Source organism: Zophobas morio, unplaced genomic scaffold, assembly GCF_036711695.1.
Source record: "Zophobas morio isolate AGI-343-1 ecotype UQ-CSIRO unplaced genomic scaffold, CSIRO_AGI_Zmor_V1 ptg000004l, whole genome shotgun sequence".
NCBI classification, from domain to species: Eukaryota; Metazoa; Arthropoda; class Insecta; order Coleoptera; family Tenebrionidae; genus Zophobas; species Zophobas morio.
In genome coordinates, this window is record NW_026972109.1 from 15,520,935 (window position 1) to 15,546,059 (window position 25,125).

The 25,125-nt window shown below is 33.9% G+C and overlaps 1 protein-coding gene across 4 annotated transcripts in view; it reads left to right on the forward strand.

Moving 5' to 3' along the window:
• Positions 1-25,125, forward strand: part of LOC135142938 (transcription factor Sp9-like) — a 153,985-nt gene that overhangs the window by 120,216 nt on the left and 8,644 nt on the right. Inside the window, exon 1 of one of the 4 annotated variants that reach the window (XM_064074749.1) lies at positions 3,218-3,398. The exons of the other annotated variants lie outside the window; for them this stretch is intronic. Coding sequence (XP_063930819.1) covers positions 3,318-3,398 — 81 coding nt within the window. The 5' untranslated portion in view covers positions 3,218-3,317. Of the gene's footprint in view, positions 1-3,217; positions 3,399-25,125 lie in introns of those variants that run through there. 4 annotated transcript variants of the gene reach the window in all.

Genomic DNA, 25,125 nt, shown 5'->3' on the forward strand with positions numbered 1-25,125 from the left:
ATAGAAAACACACTTATCTTTATTTTTTTTTTTTGATATTTAAGGTTTTCTTTTCGATCATTATTACAACGATTATTACAATCGTACATATACCTATAGATACCCATTATTTTAACTTCACTTACCTATAAAATTGCTATTAAAAACTTCACCAAATTTATTAAAAGTTAAGTGGCGATGTGACATTTCTTTAATGCAAAATCAGAAAATAATAAGCGTTTAATTTTTGTGCTACGATATATAAATTTCAGTTTGTAAGAGCAAATAAGGTGTTATTATTTTCACCATATACCGTTTTATTTATCGGTTTATCGTGGAAAGACACAAATTTACCTTGAAATTTATATCACATAAGCTTATTATAAGTATCGTTTCTATGTCAGTAGCAACGATAGTGTTTTTACTTCCCGAGCGTAAGCTAAGGAAGTATTGTAATCGAGTCCCTACTTTTGTGTTTTCTCGACGTTTCATGACCCCCAGAATACTGTTTGTCCGCGTCTGTGTCGATTTTTATGACAGATAATCTTCTGAACCACAGGACCAATTGTTCTCAAATTTTGTATACCTATACATACCTACATATATTAGGAATGTCGTGTAGAGAGTAAAACGCTAACCAAAATTTGTTTGATTATCACCATCAACCACAATACCTACTAAATGTTATTTAAATATTATAAAATAACATACTCCTGCACTTGTAGTTTATGAATCCGTGTTGAGTTTTTACCCTAGGCATCCAGATTTTTGTAAAAAAAAATTAATTGTCTAACAAAATTTTACAATTTAACTTTGAAGCTGAAAAACCGAATGGTCTAAAACCTTGCAAACGTTTTAAGGTTATCGGAAACAAGGTAAATCATTAATCAAAATTTATCGTTTACAATCCCTCTAAAAACCGATGACGTCATTTCAAAATGAATACATCCTATCGAAAATGTCCAAAATATGATGAGTCTATACCTACCTATAGGTACTTGCGATTTATATAAGCTAACTCAAAAAAATTATGAATGAGTCCCTTTATTTTATTGATTAAATCAGGAACGCCTAACTCCATTTTCCCGAACACAATATTATTATTAGTATTACACTGCACCTATCCAAATTGATATACGTGTCCTTGCAGAAATGTTGATGACATTATCACAAAATTTTGTAAAGGTAAAACTGATTTAAATCATACCTACGCATAGCACGCGTCTTCACATTCATTTTAACATTACATACATATCTTTATTTTAACTTATAGGGGGTTCTCATAAAAAAATAATTCCCAAAATCAAATTTTCTAATTTTTCGAAAAACCTGTTTTACTCTACTTCAGGGGTGAGGAAAGTTCTGTCGAAATAAGTTTCGACCAATTTTTTTCATTTAAAAAAATAATAAAAAATAAAACTGTAATCAGACTCTAAAATATGGTTCACCACAACGGTTAATCAGTCCACAATCTGTCTGGTACTTTGTAGATTATTAGAATTTTTTATAAAAAATGGAAAAATAATTTTATCAATATAGTCAACACCGCACCTTTGTAAATTTCATGTAAGAACAGAAATAGCACGTGACGTCATACTGATAATAATTAACCGATTCAGGATGAAACACAGTTCGATAAAAAACTCCTTCCTTATTGTTTTATATTCATTTTTTCCTAAATTTTCAGAATTAGTGAAAAATAGAGTTGTACACCAAACAAAAAGTTTCTCTTTCAAAAGAAATCTGATGGTTTGTATCTGTCTTCCACCAACAAGATATTTTATTAACCACTTCAGACTAATCATCGCCTGTCTTTGTTTCCAAATTTGGACGAAGCTGAAAAAAATAATATTAACATAATGCCTATATGTTATACATGACATTTTTTTCTATAGAGCTTGAATCTCTATCCCGAATTAGCGAACAGCCCTCAAAGTCTCAAAAATAGATGCTTCATTACTTACATGAAAACCTATTATATTTTATAAAAGCAAAATGAAACGTATCAAAAGTAAAAAATATTGAACGTACGAAGAGTATTTTTTTTCAATTTTAAAGTAAAATAAAAGTTCAGATAAATTTTTAAAAAATGTGACGATTTTTTTTTTTAATATCTTGCTTTCATAATTAAAAAGTTATTCAAGGTGTGCCTTATTAAATAACTCACCCTGTATATAGTTTAGAACAAAACTTTTTTACTGTGTCCGTTTATCCCTTTGCCAAATTATCCAATATACGAGTCTTTTGTTGCTATAAGTTATTTATAGAGCGTGTTAGATCTAATGCCAAAAATATTTTCTTACTTTAAGTGGTTTTAGTGAAAAAAAAAGATAAGTACTTACAGATAAAATTTCTAAAATTAAATTCAGAACAAAAATTGCTGCTTAGATTGTCACAATTTATGGCTTCATATCTTCGTCACAACAATGGAAATATCTACTTCTGGCCAATTTGTTGCTTTCATCGTTTGCATTATCTTGATGCATGCAATTTTGTGAATTTTATTTACGATCTTGAATTAAATCAACTCTTGCGTGCAGTTGGTGACAGTTTAAAAATTAGAGTCTTCACGTTTTGTTAAACAAGCTTTAAAAACAATTGTTAAGTATTATCTTTAAAAAATTTAAGCTTCGCAATAATTGAAACCCACTGCCACATTTAAATGTTCCGAGAGTGCAATTAGTATCGAAAAAAGTTACAGTCACAACATATGCGTTTTTTTTTTTTCTGACGTGTGCTTAATAATTGTACACCTCTCGTTTTCTTTTTTATGTAAATCATATTCCACGGTTAATAGGGGCCCGACCGCCAAATCAACAGATCGCGCCGATAATTAAGGGCAATGACTGCTTCATAAAACCCATAAAAGTCATGTCATCACCTATAATGCAGTACCATTATTTTAATGGTATAAACAAGCTTCTGAAAATAACACCTTCCCGTCGAGCTTCAACCATACCGTGTGTTTTATCGTCAAGTGCCTACGCTAATAAAGTGCTTGTTTACAAAATAATAGACGCATATATAGGTGTACTCATTCATCAAGTACAGTGTAATTTGTGGGCCATGCGCACTACACGGCCGACTATAAAAACGGAAGGTGTGGCCATAGATAAATGGCAGCCGTCTCGATTGGCCGACGCCGACTGGCCACGCCCCCATATGACCAAACAGAAGGGGAACCTGTGATTTGGACTCCGCGAAGCCTTCCCCTTCCGAGAATCAGTAAGCGATGTGATCTCAACAATAGCAGTTCAATATTTTTACCGTATATTGTGCAGTGTCGGGTACTGTTTTGGGGTGTTGGCGGAAATAAGACAGTGGCGTACGTCAACATCATGCTCACCGACATGACCCCCACGGCCAGCCAGCTCTACGGGGCCCAAATTCCCGCCATGTCGATGAATGTCAAAGCGGCTGTAAGTACCCTAAGCGTCCAAACCACACCAACCGAACACCCAAACTAAATCTACATAACCCCACAGCATTAAAACTATACAGATAGTCCTAAAAATAAACAATATCTAGAAAACACGTCCAGATGTCCAAACTGTAGCAACCGAGTCCTTAAAAAATGTGAAAACTACATAGTATTTGTCAATGTTACAGTGACAATTTAAAAATTGTAAAAATTCGAAGAACTGGATACAAATATCGAAATCGGATAACTCTATAGTGTCTAAATCATATACAGGGTGCACTAAAACCACTCGGCGTTCGAAAACCGCACAACATGTGCGAAACTTTCCATTTCTAGAAAAAGCAAAGACCTCGACCTTTACGCCTTATTAAAACATTCCTCAGACCGAACCCTTTCTCACTATACAATTGTCAAGTATATCTGATAACGGCGTTGTCTCGCAGCGACGGCAAACTCTAATCGGTACTCATTTGTTTTTCATAAATAACGCCAATTAGTGTATCGCCGCCGTCTCGGCCTACTATCCATTATTTTGATTTTATTTTGACATTTATTTGGCAGCGCCAGCGTGAACTGTCAAGATTATCATCGCTGCATATTATGGCAAGGTTCGTAATTAATTTTAATAAGTTACGATCTGGTTCGGCAATTTCGTACAATGTTTGACTTAATTTATGCCCCGGAGGTCAGTTGACAATTAATTTTTTAAAGATGGGGTCAAAATAGCAGGTTATACAGTTCATTATACATTAGTTCCATCCACTTTAAAAAAGAAAAAGGTGCAGTCAAATATGCCGCCTGATGGTTATTTTCGACTAATTATCATTATGTATATGAGGCTGGGGTTTTAAAGCTTTTGCCGCCATTGAAGCTCGACGTTAAATGTCAATTAAATTAGGCGATGAAACATGGGGACTTTGGGAAGTCGGTATTACTGAAAAAAAGTTCAAGCTTTTAAGATATGTTTTTATCGTTATTACGAAGTGTGGTCTGTAGCCAGAACGCTGCCAATGGAGATTTTATTTTGTTATAATTATTACCGACAATATTTTAGATAACTGTGTTTCCCAAAATTAAATAGAACACACTGTATGCAGGCATACGTATTTTAATTAATAATTATGTTATTCTCTACGTTCAGAAAAATTAGTATAGATAATACACATCATACTGATGACATAAATACAAATTTTATAACCTCAAGATTAACATTTTTTGTTTGATTATTTTGTGCTTGTGTGACATATAACTCTATTCAAAACAATACCGTTGCTATGTATACCTACTTATTAAAACTATATTGCTATATGACATTAAACTTTGTTGTTGTTGCTAAGTAATAGATCTTGATAATAGTTTAGTTCAAAAAAGTTAGGTTATGGTTACTGGAAAAGATCTTGTAATCCTAAAGTAACAAAGGCTGCAACTGTTGTGTTCCATTTACTTCCAGTACGTTTTATAACACTCTAAAATTTAAAAGTTGCATAGAAAAACATTAATATTAAAACAAAAATTAGATTTCAACCCAATACCTATAAGATATTTTGAAATTCCACATCAATGATAACATTGTTTTAATCCCTGAAAATATTTTGGAAGAAATTTCTTACATCATATGTTTGCCAAATGAATAATGAAGAAACATTTTTCACGTCGCAATATAAATAAGTATACATATTTTTTAAAGAATAATTTTTTTAAGTTTTGTCGTTTGTTTAGAAAAACTTCAGTGAATTACAAATATCAATATCAACAAGATGCCTTCAAAGTAATAGTGATGTATGTTTAATACCCCAACTTACCGCATTACGTCCACACAAAATAAACAAAATTTCATGTATTACCCAACTACACCTTACAAAATTTCAAAATCGCGGCAATAATCACACATCGCGCAATTCTGTCGATCACTTTCACCTGCAGCACGTATCACATTGTGCAAAACACCCCAAATTGGCCACAGAGTGCATCCTAAATAAACACACATTTCCATTCCATTGTGTGTTGCCTCTTCCAGCCCATTGTTACATTCTTAAAACCTCTCCAGAACACCTTAATAAGATGTATAACGGGCACTTCTCTCAAGAACACTCGAACACAACATTCATTAACTGATTGGCACCGCATTTGTTCCACCACTTCGCTACCATTGGTGTTAAATACCATCTAAAAAAATCCATTAGCGCCGTATAACACTAACCTATTTAAAAAAATACACCCCGCTGTGCAAATCCATCAAGCAAAGTACACAAAACCCGCATGTGGTGCTCTTGTTCATTTTATATTTCGCTAACAGCCTGTGAATTTATGCGACGCATCCGAGTAGGCTAATTCCCTTTCATCCGTCGGCCGGGGTAATTCACACGGAAAAAGCGCGTTCGAGTGGTATTTGTTGTGATTATTTCTGGGAGAATTTGCCTAAACGGAAAAAATCGCTTTAGACTTGCAACTTTGTCAACAAGGTACGGGTCGCGGTGGTGGAGAAACACAATACCATTGTACCCTTGTCCTTTAAATTGTCAACCTCGATCAAAAACATGATTGAATAGGGCCAAATTGCCTTAGAGTGAAAAACAAGTATTGGGATCGTCTCGTGTTTGTAACAGATGTCCTGAATATTTTAAACGCACGTAAATCGCTTGTCTGAGAATTTGATATAACGTGTGATTTTTTATTTTCGTAATGAGTGAGGTTTTAACCTTGACGACCTTGTGACTGCGGTTGTTTAAGTTTGAGGAATTATGTATTTTCGAATAATAAAACAATTTCGGCTGGACAAATAGACGAGGAATTGGTAGAAAAAGTCGTAATTTATTTATTTCCAATCATTATTTTGTCATTAAGCTGTTATGATGGGATTATTTTAGGAAATTGTCGACGAATGTGGATTTTTTATGAGACCTGTGCTATCTGGGATCTACATCTGTTGGTTAAATGACTACTCGGTTTTATGTAACATTATTAAACTCGATTCACGCTGTGCAAAATTTGCTCTACTACTTGCAATTACCTTTTTTGTCGTTTAACAAAACTTTTGTCTGAGTTAAGTTGGCATTATTTCTCCCTAGACAAAACAGTTTTCAATAAATTCCAGTAATTAAATCAAGGTAAAATCCTGGAAACATAATGAAATTGTAAGTACGACAGCTAATGTTACACAGTACATATCAAAGTGAAGGTGTTCATACCCACCAAGAAGTTGATGACGTCATTCGCCTAACATAAATGCGATATTGGTGTATGTGGCTCCATAGTGTAAAAGACATCGGACAAATGAACAAATTCTTTAAAATTTAAGAAATAAAATTAGAACTTTAATAATTACTGCTCACAGTTCTGGCTACGAAAATATTGACTACATGGGTTCTATAAATTCTTTATGATTATGGTATTAATATACAACCTTATTTTTAAAACTATCTGTCACCTGTAAACAAATTACCCAAATATGTTATTATAAATGCGCTAGCTTTTCTTGACGCTGGTGAGTCCATGCTTTAATTGTCAGTAATCAAACAAATTCATTGAAATTAGTTGATCACTATTCATTATTTCAAAGGCGGAACTATACCTATACAAGAATAAATTCTTGAAGAAAATATAACTGAACAAATGTTTTGCAGACTATTAAATCATAGAGAAAAATAAATACAGTAGAAATAAAATGCATTTAAATCTAAAATGTTGAAGAAAATTATAAGAAATAAAATAAACCGATCGAAAAATGTTTAATAAATAAATAAAACGATAAAGAAAAAAAGGAAACCCGACTGTAACTAAAAAATATATCCGGTTTCACAACTCATTACCATCATGATAAAAATGAAAAGTATCCAGTTGTCTAAATCATACAAGGTAATAATATTTACATTTAAAATTATTTTAATTACATATAAACTTTTTTGGTACTCACAAGTGTTCAGAAAGAGAGTTTTTATCATAATTTTGCAGTGGATTTAAAATTTAAATGAATAATTATCTTCGCCTTACCGTTCAAAATTTCCGTTTTATTTTATGTTAAAACTTAAATACCATATCTTGACCCAGCTTCCTTATATCGTAAGAAAACTTGCTGCAAATGATTGACACATGTTGCATAACTAATATGTTTAGCGCATATATTGTCTCAATTTATGTAATAACTAAACCTATTAAACCAGCGAAATACCGAGAAAACCTTTTGAAAGATTCATATGTATGGAAATTATTGCTAGAATTATACGGTGATTATAAGTAGTTATTTAAATTCTCTGTAAATCTACGAAGTTTTCTTAGGTTGGTGGAAACATTTTCTGATGCAATACGTGACGAATGTTTGTAAAATTTTATCAGACGTTCTCATTATTTTTGGAAATGCTTGTCGAAAAAATGTGTTGCGTATTAATCGGCTAAAAATTTTGTTTATCTGATGAACTCGGTAACAAGTCGGCAGGTAGTTCCGCAGCCTCCCTCCTCACCATAATTACTCCAACAATCCAAACATGGCAAAAAATGTGAATATTCTCTCGATAATTGAGCATACCACGAGCACGTCTGAGCCATCTCCAAACCTCAGAGTTTCTCATGAAACCCGGCGATAGCGTGTCCAAAAATACGCGTTCGGTAACAACGCCGAAAATGACCATAATTTGCTTTTGATGATGTTATATGCGGGTGTCGTCACTTAAAACGTTTGAAATTAACTGAAAAACTTTTAATTCGTGACCGAAAACCTCATTCTCGTGTTTATTATTCGAATTAAGAGTAATTTCGATATAATTTCATAATTGCACCAACCTCCACTGTGTCACCCGCAACAACAATTCCTCCACCACCATAATGACATTATTAATCGCTTTTGGACGAACAATTTTTTACGGCGAATTTGGCACACAACCACAAAATGACTAATGGCACCAGATGCCGGCGCATTTCTCGGGAGCGACCGGCAATGCGGCCAAGAAATTTTAATGAAAAATAACCCCCGCTTCCTGCATTAAATTGATTTCATTAGAAATTTTACGGCGATTACTTTGATGTCTAAATCGGCCTGTTTCGATGAGGATTGATTGTCTTTTCCGCGGAGGAACACATAAATAACCGACGCGTCAGAAACGACTCGAGCTTGAAGGACACGCCAAGGAAGCGCGAAAATAAGGCAGAATTCGGCAATTAGCGCCGGCATTGGGTCGATGGCCACCTTTAACTTTACGAAAACCCGAAAATTCTCGCAGGGAAGTTGTCTTGAACGATTACACAAACACCAAAATCGATACAGGTTTTTGGGGTAAAAATCGAACGCAAATCTGAGTTTTATGAAACAGTTTTTGTTGTCTCATAATTATGCTGTACTTACGTAACAAGCACCAATACGTGCACACGACAGGAGACGAACTAAAGAAAATTTACAAGTGATCTTTTAGAACTGGTTATAGGTAAATACAATTGTTCTGTGTAGATATATAGGGTGAAACTTCAATCCTTTTTGGTTACAGTGATTTTAAAACTCATAGAGAATGTAAAGCAGATTAAATATGAAAAAATCCAAATCTGAAGTCCAAGTGCAACAAATCCCGCTTCTTTGCAAAATCATAAAACAAGATTTTGCGATGCTAACCTCTACAAAGTAAAAACCAGCGTCATAAATTGTATCCCCGTAGCGTATGAGCCGTGGGGGCACAAATTGCACAAGTGCGGACAATGTAAAGTATATTCAAAACAGATAACCAACGGGAAAATGGCCTCTCAGCAATAATAACAAGTTTTAACTTTAAGTGCTTTTATACATCGGAAGAATGTCACGTAGAAATTTGTTCGATTTGATTGATTTTTCCTCAAAACAGAGGACTAAAATTATTAATTAATCCACTTTCGAACAGAATAAAATATTTGTTACGACGTTATAAGCATAGATAATACACAGCGCGAGAGAAACAGAGAAAAAAAGAAAGGGCCAAGTTTGGCATAGTATAACATTTAGATCACTTTAAAATAGAATTATTTGAAATGGCGTCACAGAATTGTTGGTGAAGATGATTAACCAAATTTTGGTTAGTGTTTCACCATGTAGATGATATACCAAAATTTGACAACAATCGGTCCAGTAGTTTTGAAGATTACGTGTTTAATAAAAATCGACACATACGTCAGACAGACAAACAGACGGAATCGACAGACTACTTTTTTCGTACTCTAGGAGTCATGAAAAGTCGAAAAATCATAAAGTGGTCACTCGTCCAATAGACTCAAATACTATACTATAAAAGTTGCGCTACTTTGTCATGGTAAAAAATTTTAACTGTTTTTGAGAGGAAGATAGAATATCATTTGTTTCTTAAAAAGTCAAATATCTTCCTTATTGCACCTTTAACAGTATCTAAAATTTTAAGTAATAATATTATACAGGGTGAAGGAAAAGTGATGTGTAAACTCGATGATACGTAAATAAAAAAGCTCTGAAGGACTCAAAAAAATGATTAAAAAATTCCTGATACCAAATTTTTCTTATTGTAGCAAATTATTACTAAATTATTAATAACTAATTATTCGTTAACTGTATTAGACATGCTGTTCATTATCACAAATCGGAATTACGAAGTGAATTCTTCAACTTTGAAGTTTAAAATTTTCAAAAGTTTAGTGCAAGAATTTTTTAATAATTTTTTCGAATTTTTCAGTTCCTTGTACCTGTTTTAGTTTTTTAGAGTTTCTAGTACACAATGTTGCAAACATATTAAAATGTCATGACTCTTTTTGATATTGTCTTGAAGTTGGTATCTAAATATTAAAACTAGACGCCAAAAAATTCTTAATTTCACAACAAGAACTAAAACATTTAGAAAAACTACTATTTCATAAATCTGAAATATCTCTGTACATATATCTAGATATACATACCTTTAAAACTGTTGTTTTTTGTCTCAAGATTGTTGAGTAGATATATTTAAAATTTTGAAACCAAGGAAGACAGTTAGAAGTGTATACTGCATTCTGAAAAAAAAAATATGTGTTAGTATCTAATATAACTTTTGATTTCAAGCATTTAAAATTAAGATCGTAGATAATATATCATTCATAACTATGAAGTAAAGTTTGTCTAGAATTATAAGAATTGTATGGACTCCCAACATTAATTCGTTGTACAGCTCAGGTGTCAATTCTATTGTGCAGGTAAAGAGCCTGTCAGGGGAAAGCCGATGTTTTCTATACCTGAGTGCGCCCAGCTCTTCAGCTGTACAATAAAATTGACAACAGGGCTGTAAAACGATTTAACTTTGGGAGTCCATAAAATTCTTATAATTCTAGACAAACTTTACCTATCTTTTTCACACTCTTGTGAATATTATATTTGCAAAACTAAATATAGGTTTCTGTTGTTTCTTCACCGAGGTAAAAAAAAATTTGTGGCCTATAAAATTTTAGTAATATTTAAATATAAGAAACCCATCATTACGGTCCTTATGTAGTAGAGCCAAGATGTTCAGTAAAAAAATGAAATTGCAATAACAAAAACTGTTTTATGGCTTCCACTTTGAACGATCCTTTGAATCTTGACTGGTTTTAAAAATATCTCCCTGCATATTTATAGATTATCGGCTGCCACCATACAATAAGGCCTAATGAATTTTAAGTTCCTATAATGTACACATGGTATTTCATTGCATCGTTCTTATTCTACAGTAACCAACGTTGACCAGATGCTTTCTGATGAGTTCCTTAATACGTCTCTTCTTATTGCAGTATTAATAATAATTTAAAACTTCACCCACACGCCATTTACTTAAATTCTTACAAAATACCCATACTGGCCATACATTTACAAGTTTTTTTTGATCCAGTATATTTGTAGTATCTAATTAAGCTTCACTTTTTTTTTTCGTAAACAACAAATTTAAAAAGGAAATAAATATTTCAAAAAGTCTCGTTTATGTTACAAAATACCATGTGAGTTCAAAAGAGTTCCTTGGAACACCTAGCGCGAGTTTATGAAAGTCTGTATGAGTCCATTTATAAATTTCTCCTAAATTCATTTTGGTCCTCCACAAATTATAGTTCTTTCAAATTTCTCTATAACCCTTCTGAATCGTAGCATGGAGTTCGTCAAAAGAAATCAAAGAACAAATACCCAAACTACCTTATTAGAGGAATCTGTGCTATTATGGCGGCCCATTTCGGCGTAAACCGGTCGATGCCCCCCTGTATCATAGAAATCGGCATTGTTTAAAAATGCTACTGGGAATATGACATAATAAAAGCTCGGATACCTTTTATCGCCCGTCAGAGCTGAAGAGCCCACAATTGACCACAACTCTGCCGCTTGCTCATATACTGTCAGTCACTACTTACAACTTGTTGGTCTCTCAAACAGAGCCGACTTTTTTACCTTTAAAACGTCAGCTTTTATGCATCATCGTGTTATTTTATTTCGTATAGTCAGGGTTATTGGTTGGTTAGTCTATTCTTTTTTCGGTCCGCTCTTTTGTAATTATTTTTCTCGAAATCGAGCAATCGAGAAATTGTCGAAGAGATGAAAGGAGCTTTCGGGCGCTAATTTTAGCTCGCGGCTCGTAAATTAGGAACATTTAGGTTTTTATTGTCTGCCTTATGTCATGTGTGTCGGGATAAGTGATGGAGAGTTCAAATAGTTAAACCTGGATAGTTTGTCTTCCTGTCGGTGAGTTTTGTGGAAATGCTTCCACGCATTCTGTTGTCGTAGGAGAGTGTTAAAATTTTAGATGGATTGGTTTCGGGTGGTTATTTTTGGCTGCTGGAACACAAAACGACTCAAATGATGATTATTTTGACCGTGATATTCATTCTAATATCTCGCGTTAAAACAACGTTACTAGTTAGGTGCAAAAAGCTTTAAATTTATGTGGGTATTTTTCTAAAAAATTAACATAATTTAAATTAAAGTATGTAAATATAATTTTTACTATAGATATTATTATACTTCCTACTCTAATTAAATATTTTACTATTCTTTAACACAGAAAAAACATCCAAGAAAAATATTTTTGACTCTCATTAAGGGTAAATTAGGTAAATGTTGTGGAAATAGAATTTAAATTACTGGTAGTACAACTGATATAAATTCACAAAACTCATTTGGATGATACCTATTCATTATATTTAAATAAAAACGTTAGTATACTCTTTTAAATTAGTTACTAACACAACTCCTGACGATAATTTCAAACAAAAACTTCTATAAAACGGTAACTGTACGTTCTGATCTTCAGTAAACGAGAAAACAGTTTCAGAAACGCATTTTAAAAAGAGAGATATTGTTAAAAAAAAATTAATAACAGGATCATGTATTGCAGTGTATATAATAGGTATGTTCGCTGGTTCTAACTACCTACCTTTTTAATTGAATTACCAAAGGAAACAGTTAAACGAGTAACACTTTAGTTTAGACGTTAATAAGTAAGGTTTAGTGGAACGTCTAAAGTAATGAATATTAGATACGTATTTGTAATGCAACATCATGATCAAAATCGTCATGAAAAACATTAATATCAGGTCACATTCTAACTATCTAAAAATAACCAGATATATTCAAAATAAACATAATTTCAAAGTACCTGTATTTTGTGACTTCCATCATGGCATGGGACCGAATTTCTATCTGCTGTTGTTCCAGCAAAGTCAATTTTGAAATCTAGACAGCCCTAGGGCGAGTCCCATCCCCTATGCATTTAACCTCCCAACCTTTCCTCATTAATTTTGAAATGCGGTTACCTAAAGGTTTTTTTACTATGCATAATGCATCCTTAGTGTGTTGCCGACCGAGTCATTAATTCCAACTTATTAGTAATTCAAGGAATAAATAAAGAAACCTCGCTACCGGCTTACTTCTGTCATGTTATAATTGTTTGTCAATCTTTGCGTGATAGCCCGAAGCCATTGTTTCATCCTCTCCATCAGCTACCGTCTACTTTTTCATTTTCTTATTTTGACTTATTCGGGTCCGATACCTGTTCTATGGACAAAATTGCTTAACACAAAGGATATTCACAACAGCTTATTCAAATCTTACGTCGAGAAAACAATCCCTGACTACAGTTGTGGTTTGAACAATGACAGCATTTGTTATCGATTACTCAAGAGAATTTCCAGTGGATGAATGACACTATAAAATTAGTAATGAAGTTTATCAATAATAATTAATGTTTTTTGCTCTACTTGAAATATTTAGTACGTGGTGTTCCACGAGTGTTCTAAAATTACCAAAACCAGTTGCGTGAATTTCGTGTTTTCACATAAAACCATTGTATCACATTATGCACATCATGTTCTCAGCATACACAAAGCAGCCTTACGTTATGTTGCATAGTTACTAAATATGGCAGTGAGACATTATTTGTTAAAACACTTTTCGCAGTATGTACAGTCCATCCGTTCCGACACCAGCGCCATCTAAACATCCCAAATGTCAAACCCGCTTACCGCTTACCTAATAATTAATTTCGTTTTTTCGAAGCAAATATAATTTATCGACCCACGCCGTGTTGTGAAACCGATCGAACGCACCTTTCCCAGCAAATGAGGATAAATTGTGGCAATAAATTGGGAATTCGGGAGCAGTAGAACCTACGCGGTTTGTTCGAATGTATTAAAAAGATTTCATTACTGTGTATGCGATGGACGAGCTACTGGTGTTGACTTCTTGCGCGATAAATAAACAGACAGAACTTAACGAGTTTCGGTCATAAACAAGATTGGGACGTAGGTGAACAAATTTATATGCATGAGTAGCCTGGGGTTATGTTGGGACGAGGTTTTTACGAGCCCATCTGAATGGGTAGCGCTACTTTTATGGCCAGCCACTTCCGAAAGTCTCTAGAGAGGCTGGAGAGTGGCCATCCGATCTACACCTCGAGCTTTTGAAACGAAAATTCAAAAAATACGAGGGTTTTATTGAAGCTTTTACGCAGGGGGGAAATGTACTAAGACTTGAAGTGTTCTAACGGGTAAACTCAAAAAGCGCTTGTTTTGACGTCAAGGAAGTAACTAAGACTTGTATATTACATAATTAGTTAGTATGCTGTTATACTTGCAAGTATATTTTAAGGCAGCAAGCCTTCACGGTGGGCAGTCTGAATTCTAGACTCGATATCCACGAAAAGAGCTTTCCATTTTCCATATATCTGGATAATAATTTTAAAACTAAAGTAATATAGTTCCTACTTATATCTCCATTTCCATTATAACTCTGGTTCTGAATGCCCCGACATGTCGTCCTTCCGTCTGAAACCCCCTTAATCCTTCTCATTTTCCCCATTTGAAACCGAGTAGGCAGGGTATTTAAAAATATGACTAAGTCGGTCACAGTTAATAAGATTTATGAAAGTCAATTAAGTTTTCTAAAGGTATATTCTGACATGAGGTGCGTGACAACCTCCGTAATATATTCATAGCTATAATGAAGGTGGGCCGACTGTGACCTCCCTGGGTGTGCCGAAGGAAGAAAGGCGACAATTGATTGACATTTTGTCGAGACCGCCGGCCATTCTAACGTAACTAATACACACGAATTCACCGGCTAATATCTCGACTTTCAATTTATACTTTTCACGGAAATCACAAAGAAACCGAACAGGATCTTTCGTGCTGGCAGCCTCGAAAGACAAAGCTTGTTTTCGATTCACCGCTAAAGTGCCAATCTCTGGTTATTTCTGAGAAGGGTTCCATCGACAAACTGTCTGATGGGTGAAGGCCGGTGCCATATGGAGATAATTAAATAGTTCTCGGAGATTAGTGATTTAAATGTTTCCCGGTACGTGGTGACCGAAGAACAGTTCAATAAATTTGATTCAGTTTTATAATATTTTTCAAGCGGTCTTAAGGCCAAAGAATCTGTGAGTTATAGAGTTTAGAGACCCCAATTATATGCTAGTTTTAAATTAACTGCACTTGCAACGACGATATGTCTTTGCCCTCCTTTAGAATGTCCCCTTCGCGAGCTAGCAGAATTCGTGTTACAGGTAGCTGGATTATGGCCATTATCCGAAAAAATCCCTTGTTGTCCTCTTGGCTGTCATCAACAACAGTAATCCGCTTAGCAGCTTTGTGAAGCACCGGATCGTGTAGTACTCGTGTAATCCGAGAGAGCTTATAATAAACGGCCTGTCCTTGTTTGTTCAACTAAATATAAATAATCGGAATGGATGACAAATGCGCCATGCCATATTCAAACATTCATCATGGGGCTATAAAAAGTCCGGAAGGGAACGTGTTGCAGTCCGTAATGCTCCAACGCGGTCGATAAGTGGACAATTTTATTTGGATACTAAGGCCACGTTCACACTGGGAGAGCGCTCTGCGAGAAAAATGACTGCTCTCATTAGGGTTATCTTAAACGGCATCTGTCTCCTCGCACCCACTGGGTTAAAATTGTCCCAAATTAAGTGATTGTGTAACAGGATGTTCTCTATAAATCGCGTATTGGTGATGTATATTTAGTGCGTCGCATCATTTGTAGATTTTTCTCAAATTTAACATTTTTGACAAATTTTCTTCAAAATGAGAAGCAGGCACGCTGCCAGCTATTTAATAATAATAAATTAGTTTTCGAGCAAAGTGCGAAAGATGTCCGTTTTATTTTCCACTTTGTTTCCTGTTTCACATGGTTATGAATGTTCCTGTCAGGCGAAGCAATAAAATTTAAAAAAGTATAAGTCATGTTTCTTTTAACACTTGCTGTTTTGATTCTGGATACAGATATTATTAGCTATTATTTCAACAGGGCGTTATGACACTCAGATATAAACTGATTCAAGCTGCAGGTGCGCAGTGGCGAGAGAAATGTGTTGATAAATTTGATCAATGCGTTTCTGGGATAACTTGTTATTTAGGTACTTGTGAAAATCAATCATGTCATTTCTAGCATTGCTCTTACTCCTAAAATAAATGCAAGCATTATTGCTACATTCAGGGATGAAGCGACCTATTGTTTATTATTCTTATTATTATTTTATAAGACTATATTTCTCTACATATTTTTTTCCTAAAACTCGAATACAAAAATTTAATATCGAGGAAAAAATCAAATGTATTAAAAAAACATAAGTTTTTATCATTTGTTTTAACTTGGTAATTTATTATTATTATTATTACTATCGTTAAAACAATTTCCAAATAAGATTAATGTTCTTCGTAACATATTTGGTAAAAATTTCTTTAATGCGTTTATTGTCAAAAACGAAAAAGTGGTTATTTATAATTTTGACAAACCTTTTAAAACAAGAATCATGGAATAAATGCAGTCACCAAAAACATTCATTTGCTACTGATTTATTCTAAATATACATCAATCAAAAATAGAATTTTTTCAAGCAGTAAAATTTTGAAATGAGAACATTTTCATACATGGGCAAAATAGCCGCTAAGATAACTTCATATTTTAAAATAGATGCTTCCATAAGTGATTCTAACATCCAAGTGGGTCCTGATGTGTTCCGCCTCTTTTAGAGTGTGTATCTATTATATCTATGACGCCAACTTCTAACCAGCTCCATGACGATGACAGTTCGAATGTCATAATTATATACATATGTAATAGGAGTACTTTTTTTGTGCAAAATATCGTTTTTGTTTTGTAGGAAGAACAAATTTTGTGATATTTTTCAACTATAATTTGTGTGTAAATTCCGTATTATATGATAGACAATAAATAGATACACCTAAATTAAATGTCAATTGCAAAAAATAGTACAGGAGTAATAACCCTATCCAGTATTAAAGTCAAAACAGTCGAATTTTAGTTTTCCGTCTATACAGAGCCATATATTGGGTTAGTCACGTTCCTTAATATCTCATTATTATAAATAGAAATAATGGCAAGGACCAGAATTGTACGATTCCTTAAGGACTATAATCTAAAATAGTTTATTTTTGAAAATAGCATGCGACGTTGCAACGTTATTCTATTTCCTTAAACTTTTTTAGCAACAAAAAAAATCTCAGTAGGGTTATTTTTAAGGTCTGTCTTATAATATTTTGTGGAGAGATACAAATGTTTTAATTATTACAATTTTCAAATATCGATATTTCACTTTTGTCAAATAGAACACCCTATATTGTGTTGAACCAAGCTTTATGATTGTGACAAAGCATTATTCAGTCCAACCCAATCATTAATTCTTGTCATTAATGAAAGCTTTTTCGACGTCGCGAATGCTACTTTGGTATTTCGACACCCACAGCAAACGTTTGCGTTCCGGTATTGTTTCCCTTTCTGCCACACTCCGCAGCTTTCTTGGTCGTCCTCGCCGTAGTCAAGGCCGCGATTTCGACTCATCTCGTTTTTTTCAATCCTCTAATTCATGAATAAATCAGTCACTCGTGTCAAATTGCTGTTTCTCTGTTTTGACATGAATTTTTCCGCTCACTCCTCGCAACCGATCCGTGCCAGATGCCATCGTAAAATAATTTATTGAGTGCAGCAGCAGTTATTTTTATAATCTCAACTCACGTGTATAGAAAGCGACCAATTTATGTTTAGATAAATTAAACTTTATTGCCACTTTTATGCCGTTACGTGTCCTTAATGCGTAATATATGTAACAGTAATAACGCGGTTTCCATTTCCCTTCTGATTGGAAATTATTATCTGTACGTCGTGACGTCAGCTTCACGAAGCTGTGTAGGTAGCAGCGACGTTCGTCTGTGCGTGTCATCAATCTCAATTAACGCATAATCGCGCTGGCGCCGTGTGAATGAACCTTTAGTTTTCCCGAAACGCTTTAAAGCCGCCACCATATGCAACGCGCGTCAATTGGACGTTTCTGCCTCCCTCGCCAGCTGTCTTGTTAGCCACCGGCCGTCGACTTCGTACACCAATCAATTCTCCATTACGATTTCAATGTATTTTGTGGTGGTTTATTATGTGCGGGAGCGACCTCATTATTAAAAAGTCATTTTGCTACGAATGTATTGTTACCGCAATCTAACTCAAAATAATTTGTTTACATTATTTTTATTATTATTTCATGCCTGGCGGACGGTACACAAAAAAGGATTGCTAGCGAGCTCGATTGTAAATATTATTAATTGATAAACGGTTGACGAGGCTGTGTACTTATCAGATTTTGTTCGGCCAATAGTTACCTTGTTAGTTGAAATATTGTTGGTATGTAGTAAAAGATAATAATTTCAGGACAACAACATTGTCGCCTTTTTCACAGAACTAAGTACGTGTCAAATTTCAGACGATGCTGACCTACAAGGTTCCTTTTTCCGCTACTAAGATCAAACGATATGAATTCGGTTGAATTAAAACAAACAGATTTTTTCTGAAATATTTTCAGTAGTCTGTTGTTCGAAACAAGCAATATATTTAGTATTACACAACATGTAATACTTATTACGTTTAATGAGATTATTAGATGCTTACTTATAGACTGTATGCCTCAGATTTTATTTAACAAGGATCACTTTCCTTATTAGTTGAACTAGGCATAAGCGATGAAAACTAAATTTCGTGACGTGTTGAATAATATCACTATCATTAATCTTTATTACTGGTATTATTATTCCTTTTCAATACAATTTTTACGTGTAAATCACAAATATGTATAATATAATCAAAGATACAACAATACCGTGCTATACCTACCATATTATAATGGTAACCGCCCTTCACCCATCGCCTCCAACTTCCAATTTTTTAATTTAATCTATAGTTTTATAAAAATAGCGAGCTGTCAGCCGATATGTCAGTTGCTGTGTTGCTGTGAGCACCGCATAATTAATCAGCCAAATGTAAGCACCAAATTTTGTTTATCGGAAAATTATTATTATACGTAAGTCATATGCATACATTTTAGTAAAAATTTAACATTAACAAAAATGTAATTTTATAACGCGCAATTATACATTCGTTTCACGTCATATATGTACATGTAAAGTATTGGCAGAACCCAGTAGCGAGGGGTATTAGGCTTCTGCGCCTCCACCCTATAGGTTTTCATAATCCCTTAAACACTTAGGTAGAATGAAGTGGATAAGGGTCAAAATGTCCTGATTTAACTACAGCAAGTTTTGAATTCGAAACTGAAGAACTTTATTATGAGATAATATTTTAAAAAGTCGGAATGACATGTATGAAAATTTACATATCTTTTGTGTCTGTTTAAATGACGAAAGTTGTTTTGATTTTTTATTCTCATTTTAAACGTTCGTTTTCTTTTTCATTTACCTACTTTATACAGGGTTTCTATAACTGATTATAGGGTCGAAGTAAGTCATGAACACATCCCGCCTCTTAGTTTGGACCTTACTAAATGCCCCAGGACGCACGACAAATACCACACGCATCTGTATAACTGGTTGCCTAAATGCTTCGTAGCTTTTTAAAAAATAAAACTAATTCATAACAATAAAAAGAAACAAATTTAATGCCGTTAAATATCATAGTAAATGTTCAAAAATGTTCTGTAATTCATTCATCAATGCCCATTGTTCAATTTCATGTTGCAACAAGAACTCTTGACTACTGAGGAAATTTTGTCAAAGATGTTTGCTGATTCTGCTCAAGTTGTCTCAAATCATCAATTTCCTCAGATATTGAAGATCTTCCACGAGATTTCCTTTTGTTGACACTGTCAGTTCGAACAAATCTGTTGATTACATCTCTAACGATGTTTCTTGAATTATTAAATCATGGCATATTCTTGCTTACAAGCAGTTACAGAATACACCCACACGTCCTTTACGAAGTCCCATTGCCATAACAAGACATAACAACTTAATGAAAGTGTCTTGTTCAACAGAATAAACCATTTTCACAGTCTTCGCTTCCTAGCACAAAAACAAAATTTTCGTACCCAACCACCAAGAATTTTGAAAACTGTTTTGTTGTCTTGAGCTTGGATTAACGAGAACTACTATAATTCACATTTGAAAAACGTTAAAATAATAAAAACGACGACTTTAAATGACAGGTTACAAATGACAGGTTACAAATGACAGGTTACAAATGACATTAATAACAAGTGAGAACTGTCAAAGTGAGGCATAATTTCAGCGAAGCGTGATTTTTGAAATCCATGGCCAACTACGTCCTTAGTATCATTTATAAAAACCTTGTATCAATAATATGTTATAGATTAGTTCTTTTCCAAATATCTAACAATATTTCGCAGTAACTTCCGGTACAATGTATACTATAATGTTATATCTGTTCACACCAAAAACTTGATCAGAATAATAAAAATTGGTCGAAGCTTATTTGGAAAGAACTTCCCTCGCCCGTGAAGTATACTCCAACAAATCTTGTTTCTTTGAAAAATTATAAAATTTCTAATGCGGTTTTTATTTTGTGATAACCTATAAAGTAAAAACCAGCGTAAATAACACTCCCATACCCCCCGCGCTGTGGGGGGGCAAATTCCAAGGACAATATTAATTATATTTAAGGCAGATGACCACCGGGAAAAAATGAATTCTCATTTTTTTAATACATTCATAACTTCGACTGTTTATGTTTATACTTCGAAAGAATTCGACTGTTAGCACGTTCCTATAGCGAGCATCTGCGTTAAAAGAAAATGAAATGAAATTAATTTTGTCTCGTCAACTCAGAGGAAAGGCTAGTTAATTAATTAAGCACACTCGTTTTTCTCTTCCTAAAAAACTGGATGTCGAGCGTAAACACTCATAAACTTGAAGAATATATTTAATAAAATAAATGTAAGATTGCTTCATCATTTTGGGGGCATAAACGGACAAACAAATTGATTGCAGTTTGTTAAAAAGGTTAAAGTGATCGATCTGATCACTAAATCACAAAATTATTTTATTTCGTACATTTAAATCATAATGTAAAAGAAAGAACCCATAAATTTTTTATTTGTAATCGTGTTAAGCCATCATGTTCCTATCATCTCTACGGAGTCTAGCATTACTTCTTATCAGCTTCAGCACAGTAAAAGCAAAGGAAAGGAGAGATCTAAAAATTCCAGGTATTAATAATTTACAAAAAATATAAAGTTTTAAGAACAAAATGTCACGAGTTTTAACCTATTAAAAAAAATTGTCATAACTTTCTAGAGTTAATGCTGCTGTTTTTATCGTAAAATTACTTAAATGGAAAAGCCATTAATCTACTTATTTTAAACAAAACTAATGTCCATGATCATACATATATTATTCGTAAACATATTTAAAACGTTTCTTTACCATGCGTTCCTACTATTAAAAAGGCTTTTTTATGGCAGAAAAAAATGGCATTTGCATAAATACTTGTAAAACTTGGCGGAAGCCATATAGAGATCTAAAATATACCCACAGATAAGAACTACCAAATTTGTGGATAATTACGGTAGTCCGAATTACTGGAATCTGAGCTTAAGAAAATAAACGAGATATAGGAACTAGACCCGAACAATATCTATAGCTTGTTCCATGTAGTGTAGGGTCTATTTAAGTAGCTAACATAAATATTCATTTCCTATTTCAAATGTATATTCTATTTTGTTTATTGTTCTTATTTATTATTAATTATGTTAATTGTTATTTTTTCCCAATGACTCCATATTTCCTTTTTATTTTCGATTACAATACTTCTTTCGCTTACACTCGGGAAGTACTGTAATCGAGTCTGTACTTTTATGTTTTTTCGACCTTTCATGACCTCTAGAGTACGAAGAAATAGGTCTCCCGTTTCGGTCTGTCTATCTACTCGTCTGTCTGCGGTCCGGATTTTTAGTAGATAGATAATCTCCAAAAGTACTGGGCCAATTGTTGTCACATTTTGTATTTATATATCATGTAGAGGTAAAATGCTAACCAAAATTTGTCTAATCAGCCCCATCAATAATGTGATGACGTCACTACAAAACTGTACATAGTAAATGGGTTCTAAATTGTATAAAATTATATCGTCCTACACATCTATGATTATGTTGAGTTTTACCCGAAACGTCCAGGCTTTTGGAAAAAAAAATCGAAATTATGAAACAACATTTTGCAATTAATTTTGAATCTGCAGAAGCGAATGTTTTGAAATCTTGGAGATGTTTTCAAGTTATCATAAGCATGGTCAATTTTTGATCAAAATATTTTTGCTCATCCCCTCAAAAAAATTTATGACGTCACCTCAAAATTTTGTTGAATCAATCCTATCTAACATGTGCAAAATATGATTATTCGGTACTTGTAATTTGTCATTACACTCATATCACAGGGTGACTGAAAAAAATTAATGAATCAGTCGATCTATTTTCTTGAATAAATGAAGAATTGCAAAACTGAATACTTTGAAATTTTGCAGACATTTTAAAATTAATGTACTTAAGCATGGTAAATTGTTAATCAAAATATATTTGTTTAGTTCCCCCAAAAAATTGATGACATCATCTCAAAATTTTGCCGAATAAATTCCACCCAAAATGTGCAACATATGATGAGTTTTTACTTGTGATTTGTTATTGGATTGATATTTTTTAAATTTGCTTAAACAAGTGGCTCAAAAAAATTAATGAATGACTCCATTTTTACAGAAAATTTTGGGAATACAGTACTGTTACTTTTAGTATTACACTGCACGTATTCAAACTGATATACATGTCCTTTAAAATGTTGATGACGTCATCACAAAATTGTGTCAAGAAAAAACTCACTCGAAAATGCTGGATATGTTTCATTGTAATTTAGGTCCGAGGGAAGTTCTGTCGAAATAACTTTCTGCTAAATTTTTGCACATACCAGACGTCATTTCAAAGCAACAGAATTTTTCACTTTTACTTATACTTGCACTTAAGTCTGTTTCTGTATAATTATATAAGTTTAAGCCCTTCTATTCCAGTTTACAGTTTCCTTCTCCAATATTTATTTACTCGAACTCGATAGTTTCTGGTCCGATTTTCTCTATGATATTCAGCCACCTAGCACCTGATGAGTTGACAAAATACCCACTTCTTGTCGGTTTTTTTGTCGCTGTGCCGACACCGCCCAAGCGCCGACTTCCCGTGGCGCCCTCTCCGGTCCATGAGCATCACCACAATTGAATTAAATCCGCTGTTCCGTCCGAATCGGGCCCAACTTCACGGCTGTGGCCGCGAACGTGTCTGTAAAGAATGAAAATGGGCATTCGTTCCGACCATTAGTGGTGTGCGGCCGTCGAAGAGAGACTTCTCTCCTCGTATAATGACGGCCACTCTCCAGTTTTTAATTCTTTTTGTGTAGCTGTGCGTGTCTTGCTAGCGACGAACAGGCGCCAACTTTTCATTATACTGTTGATTAAAGCGGCAGTGTTTGAGGTTCCGACCCTCGCCGTTTCGCGGGTCCTTTGCCACTTGGTTACGTCACACCAGAGCGCAATTAAGGCCTCATCACGACGGCTAATTAGAAAATGCCGCCGAGAGTTACCCGAGTAGGATGGCTAGTAATTGAAGAAAACTGACCGCCTCGGGTTACTACCCCCGGGGGTGGCGTTGTGGCGGTGGTCATCGGATTTCGATGAGGAAAAAACGACTAATGATGGTTCTTGCAGTCGTTGGGCTTTCATGGTAAATTTTAGGGTGTCGTGTGGATTAGAGAATGTCGTGCAGAAATGACGGCGTAGCGGTTTTTTCGGTTTGAGAAATTTAACATGTTTTTATTGAAGCTTGATGGCGATGGTTATGTCATACTTATCATCATCGGATTAGGTCGAGCATGAACTGATCATGGTGTTTTTGTGATGAACGCTTCGGGTGGTAGTTGGTCATCTACACTCTGAACAAAAATATCGAACGCCGAGAGCTGAACAGTGCGAGCGAAGCTCTGGTCACGTCATGTATACTAAAAGCTGCTGGTTTATTAAAGTCGAATAGCCACTGAATTATGTGCTCGATTTGTTCCTAATAAATAGAATAAAGTTGTTTAAATTGAATACAGTACTTACTTGCTTCTTTACGTGTCAATATTCATCGCTGAAACGTCTTCATAATCTAATTGTCTGATTTTAGACGTGACAAAAGTATTTCCCTAGTAATTATGGTGTTGGTGGATCTTTAATAAAAAAAAATTACGTTCTATTTTTAAAAATTAAATTTGTCGTCACTTTTTATGACTCAGGTACCTTATCTGCCTTAAATATATATTACACTACATCCATATCAATAAATCAAAATTCCAAATTTTTAGTAATATACACAGTTGCCAAACAAGAACCAGACCTCATTTTTACATACTTATATAAACCCCGTCATTCTTTTTTCAAACAATCACCTATGTTGGATGTTATTTGTACAATTTATTATCTGAATGTTTCAGATATATTTCAGCAAAAGTTTTATTTAAGCAATGAATAAAATCTTTCCTTGTATACAAAACACAAAAGTGATGGAAGTCTTCCGAAATATACTGCGTAATTTATGGTTTATCTATTATATTAATATGTGTATCGAAGTCTCTTTATCGTATTCTTTATATATTTGATGTATTTCGATATATTATTTCAAATTTGACTCGCCAGATTCTGTATATATTTAACATTCAACGTTCTAGTTGAACAGCAATCCCTACATTTGCAGATTAGAAGGGTTTAATCTCGTGTGGTAAAAGTGAAATCCATGAAGTGTTTTACATTTTCAGATGTTGTCTTTTTAATTGTGTGAAATACTTCGACGTGATTTGTTAGGCCCAAGATGGAGTTAAAATCTCTTTCTTATAATGAGATTAAATTGCTCTATAAATTGGTTAGCTGTAATAACTTTTTTCCATTTTTGTTCTTTCATATCTTAATCTTCCACTTT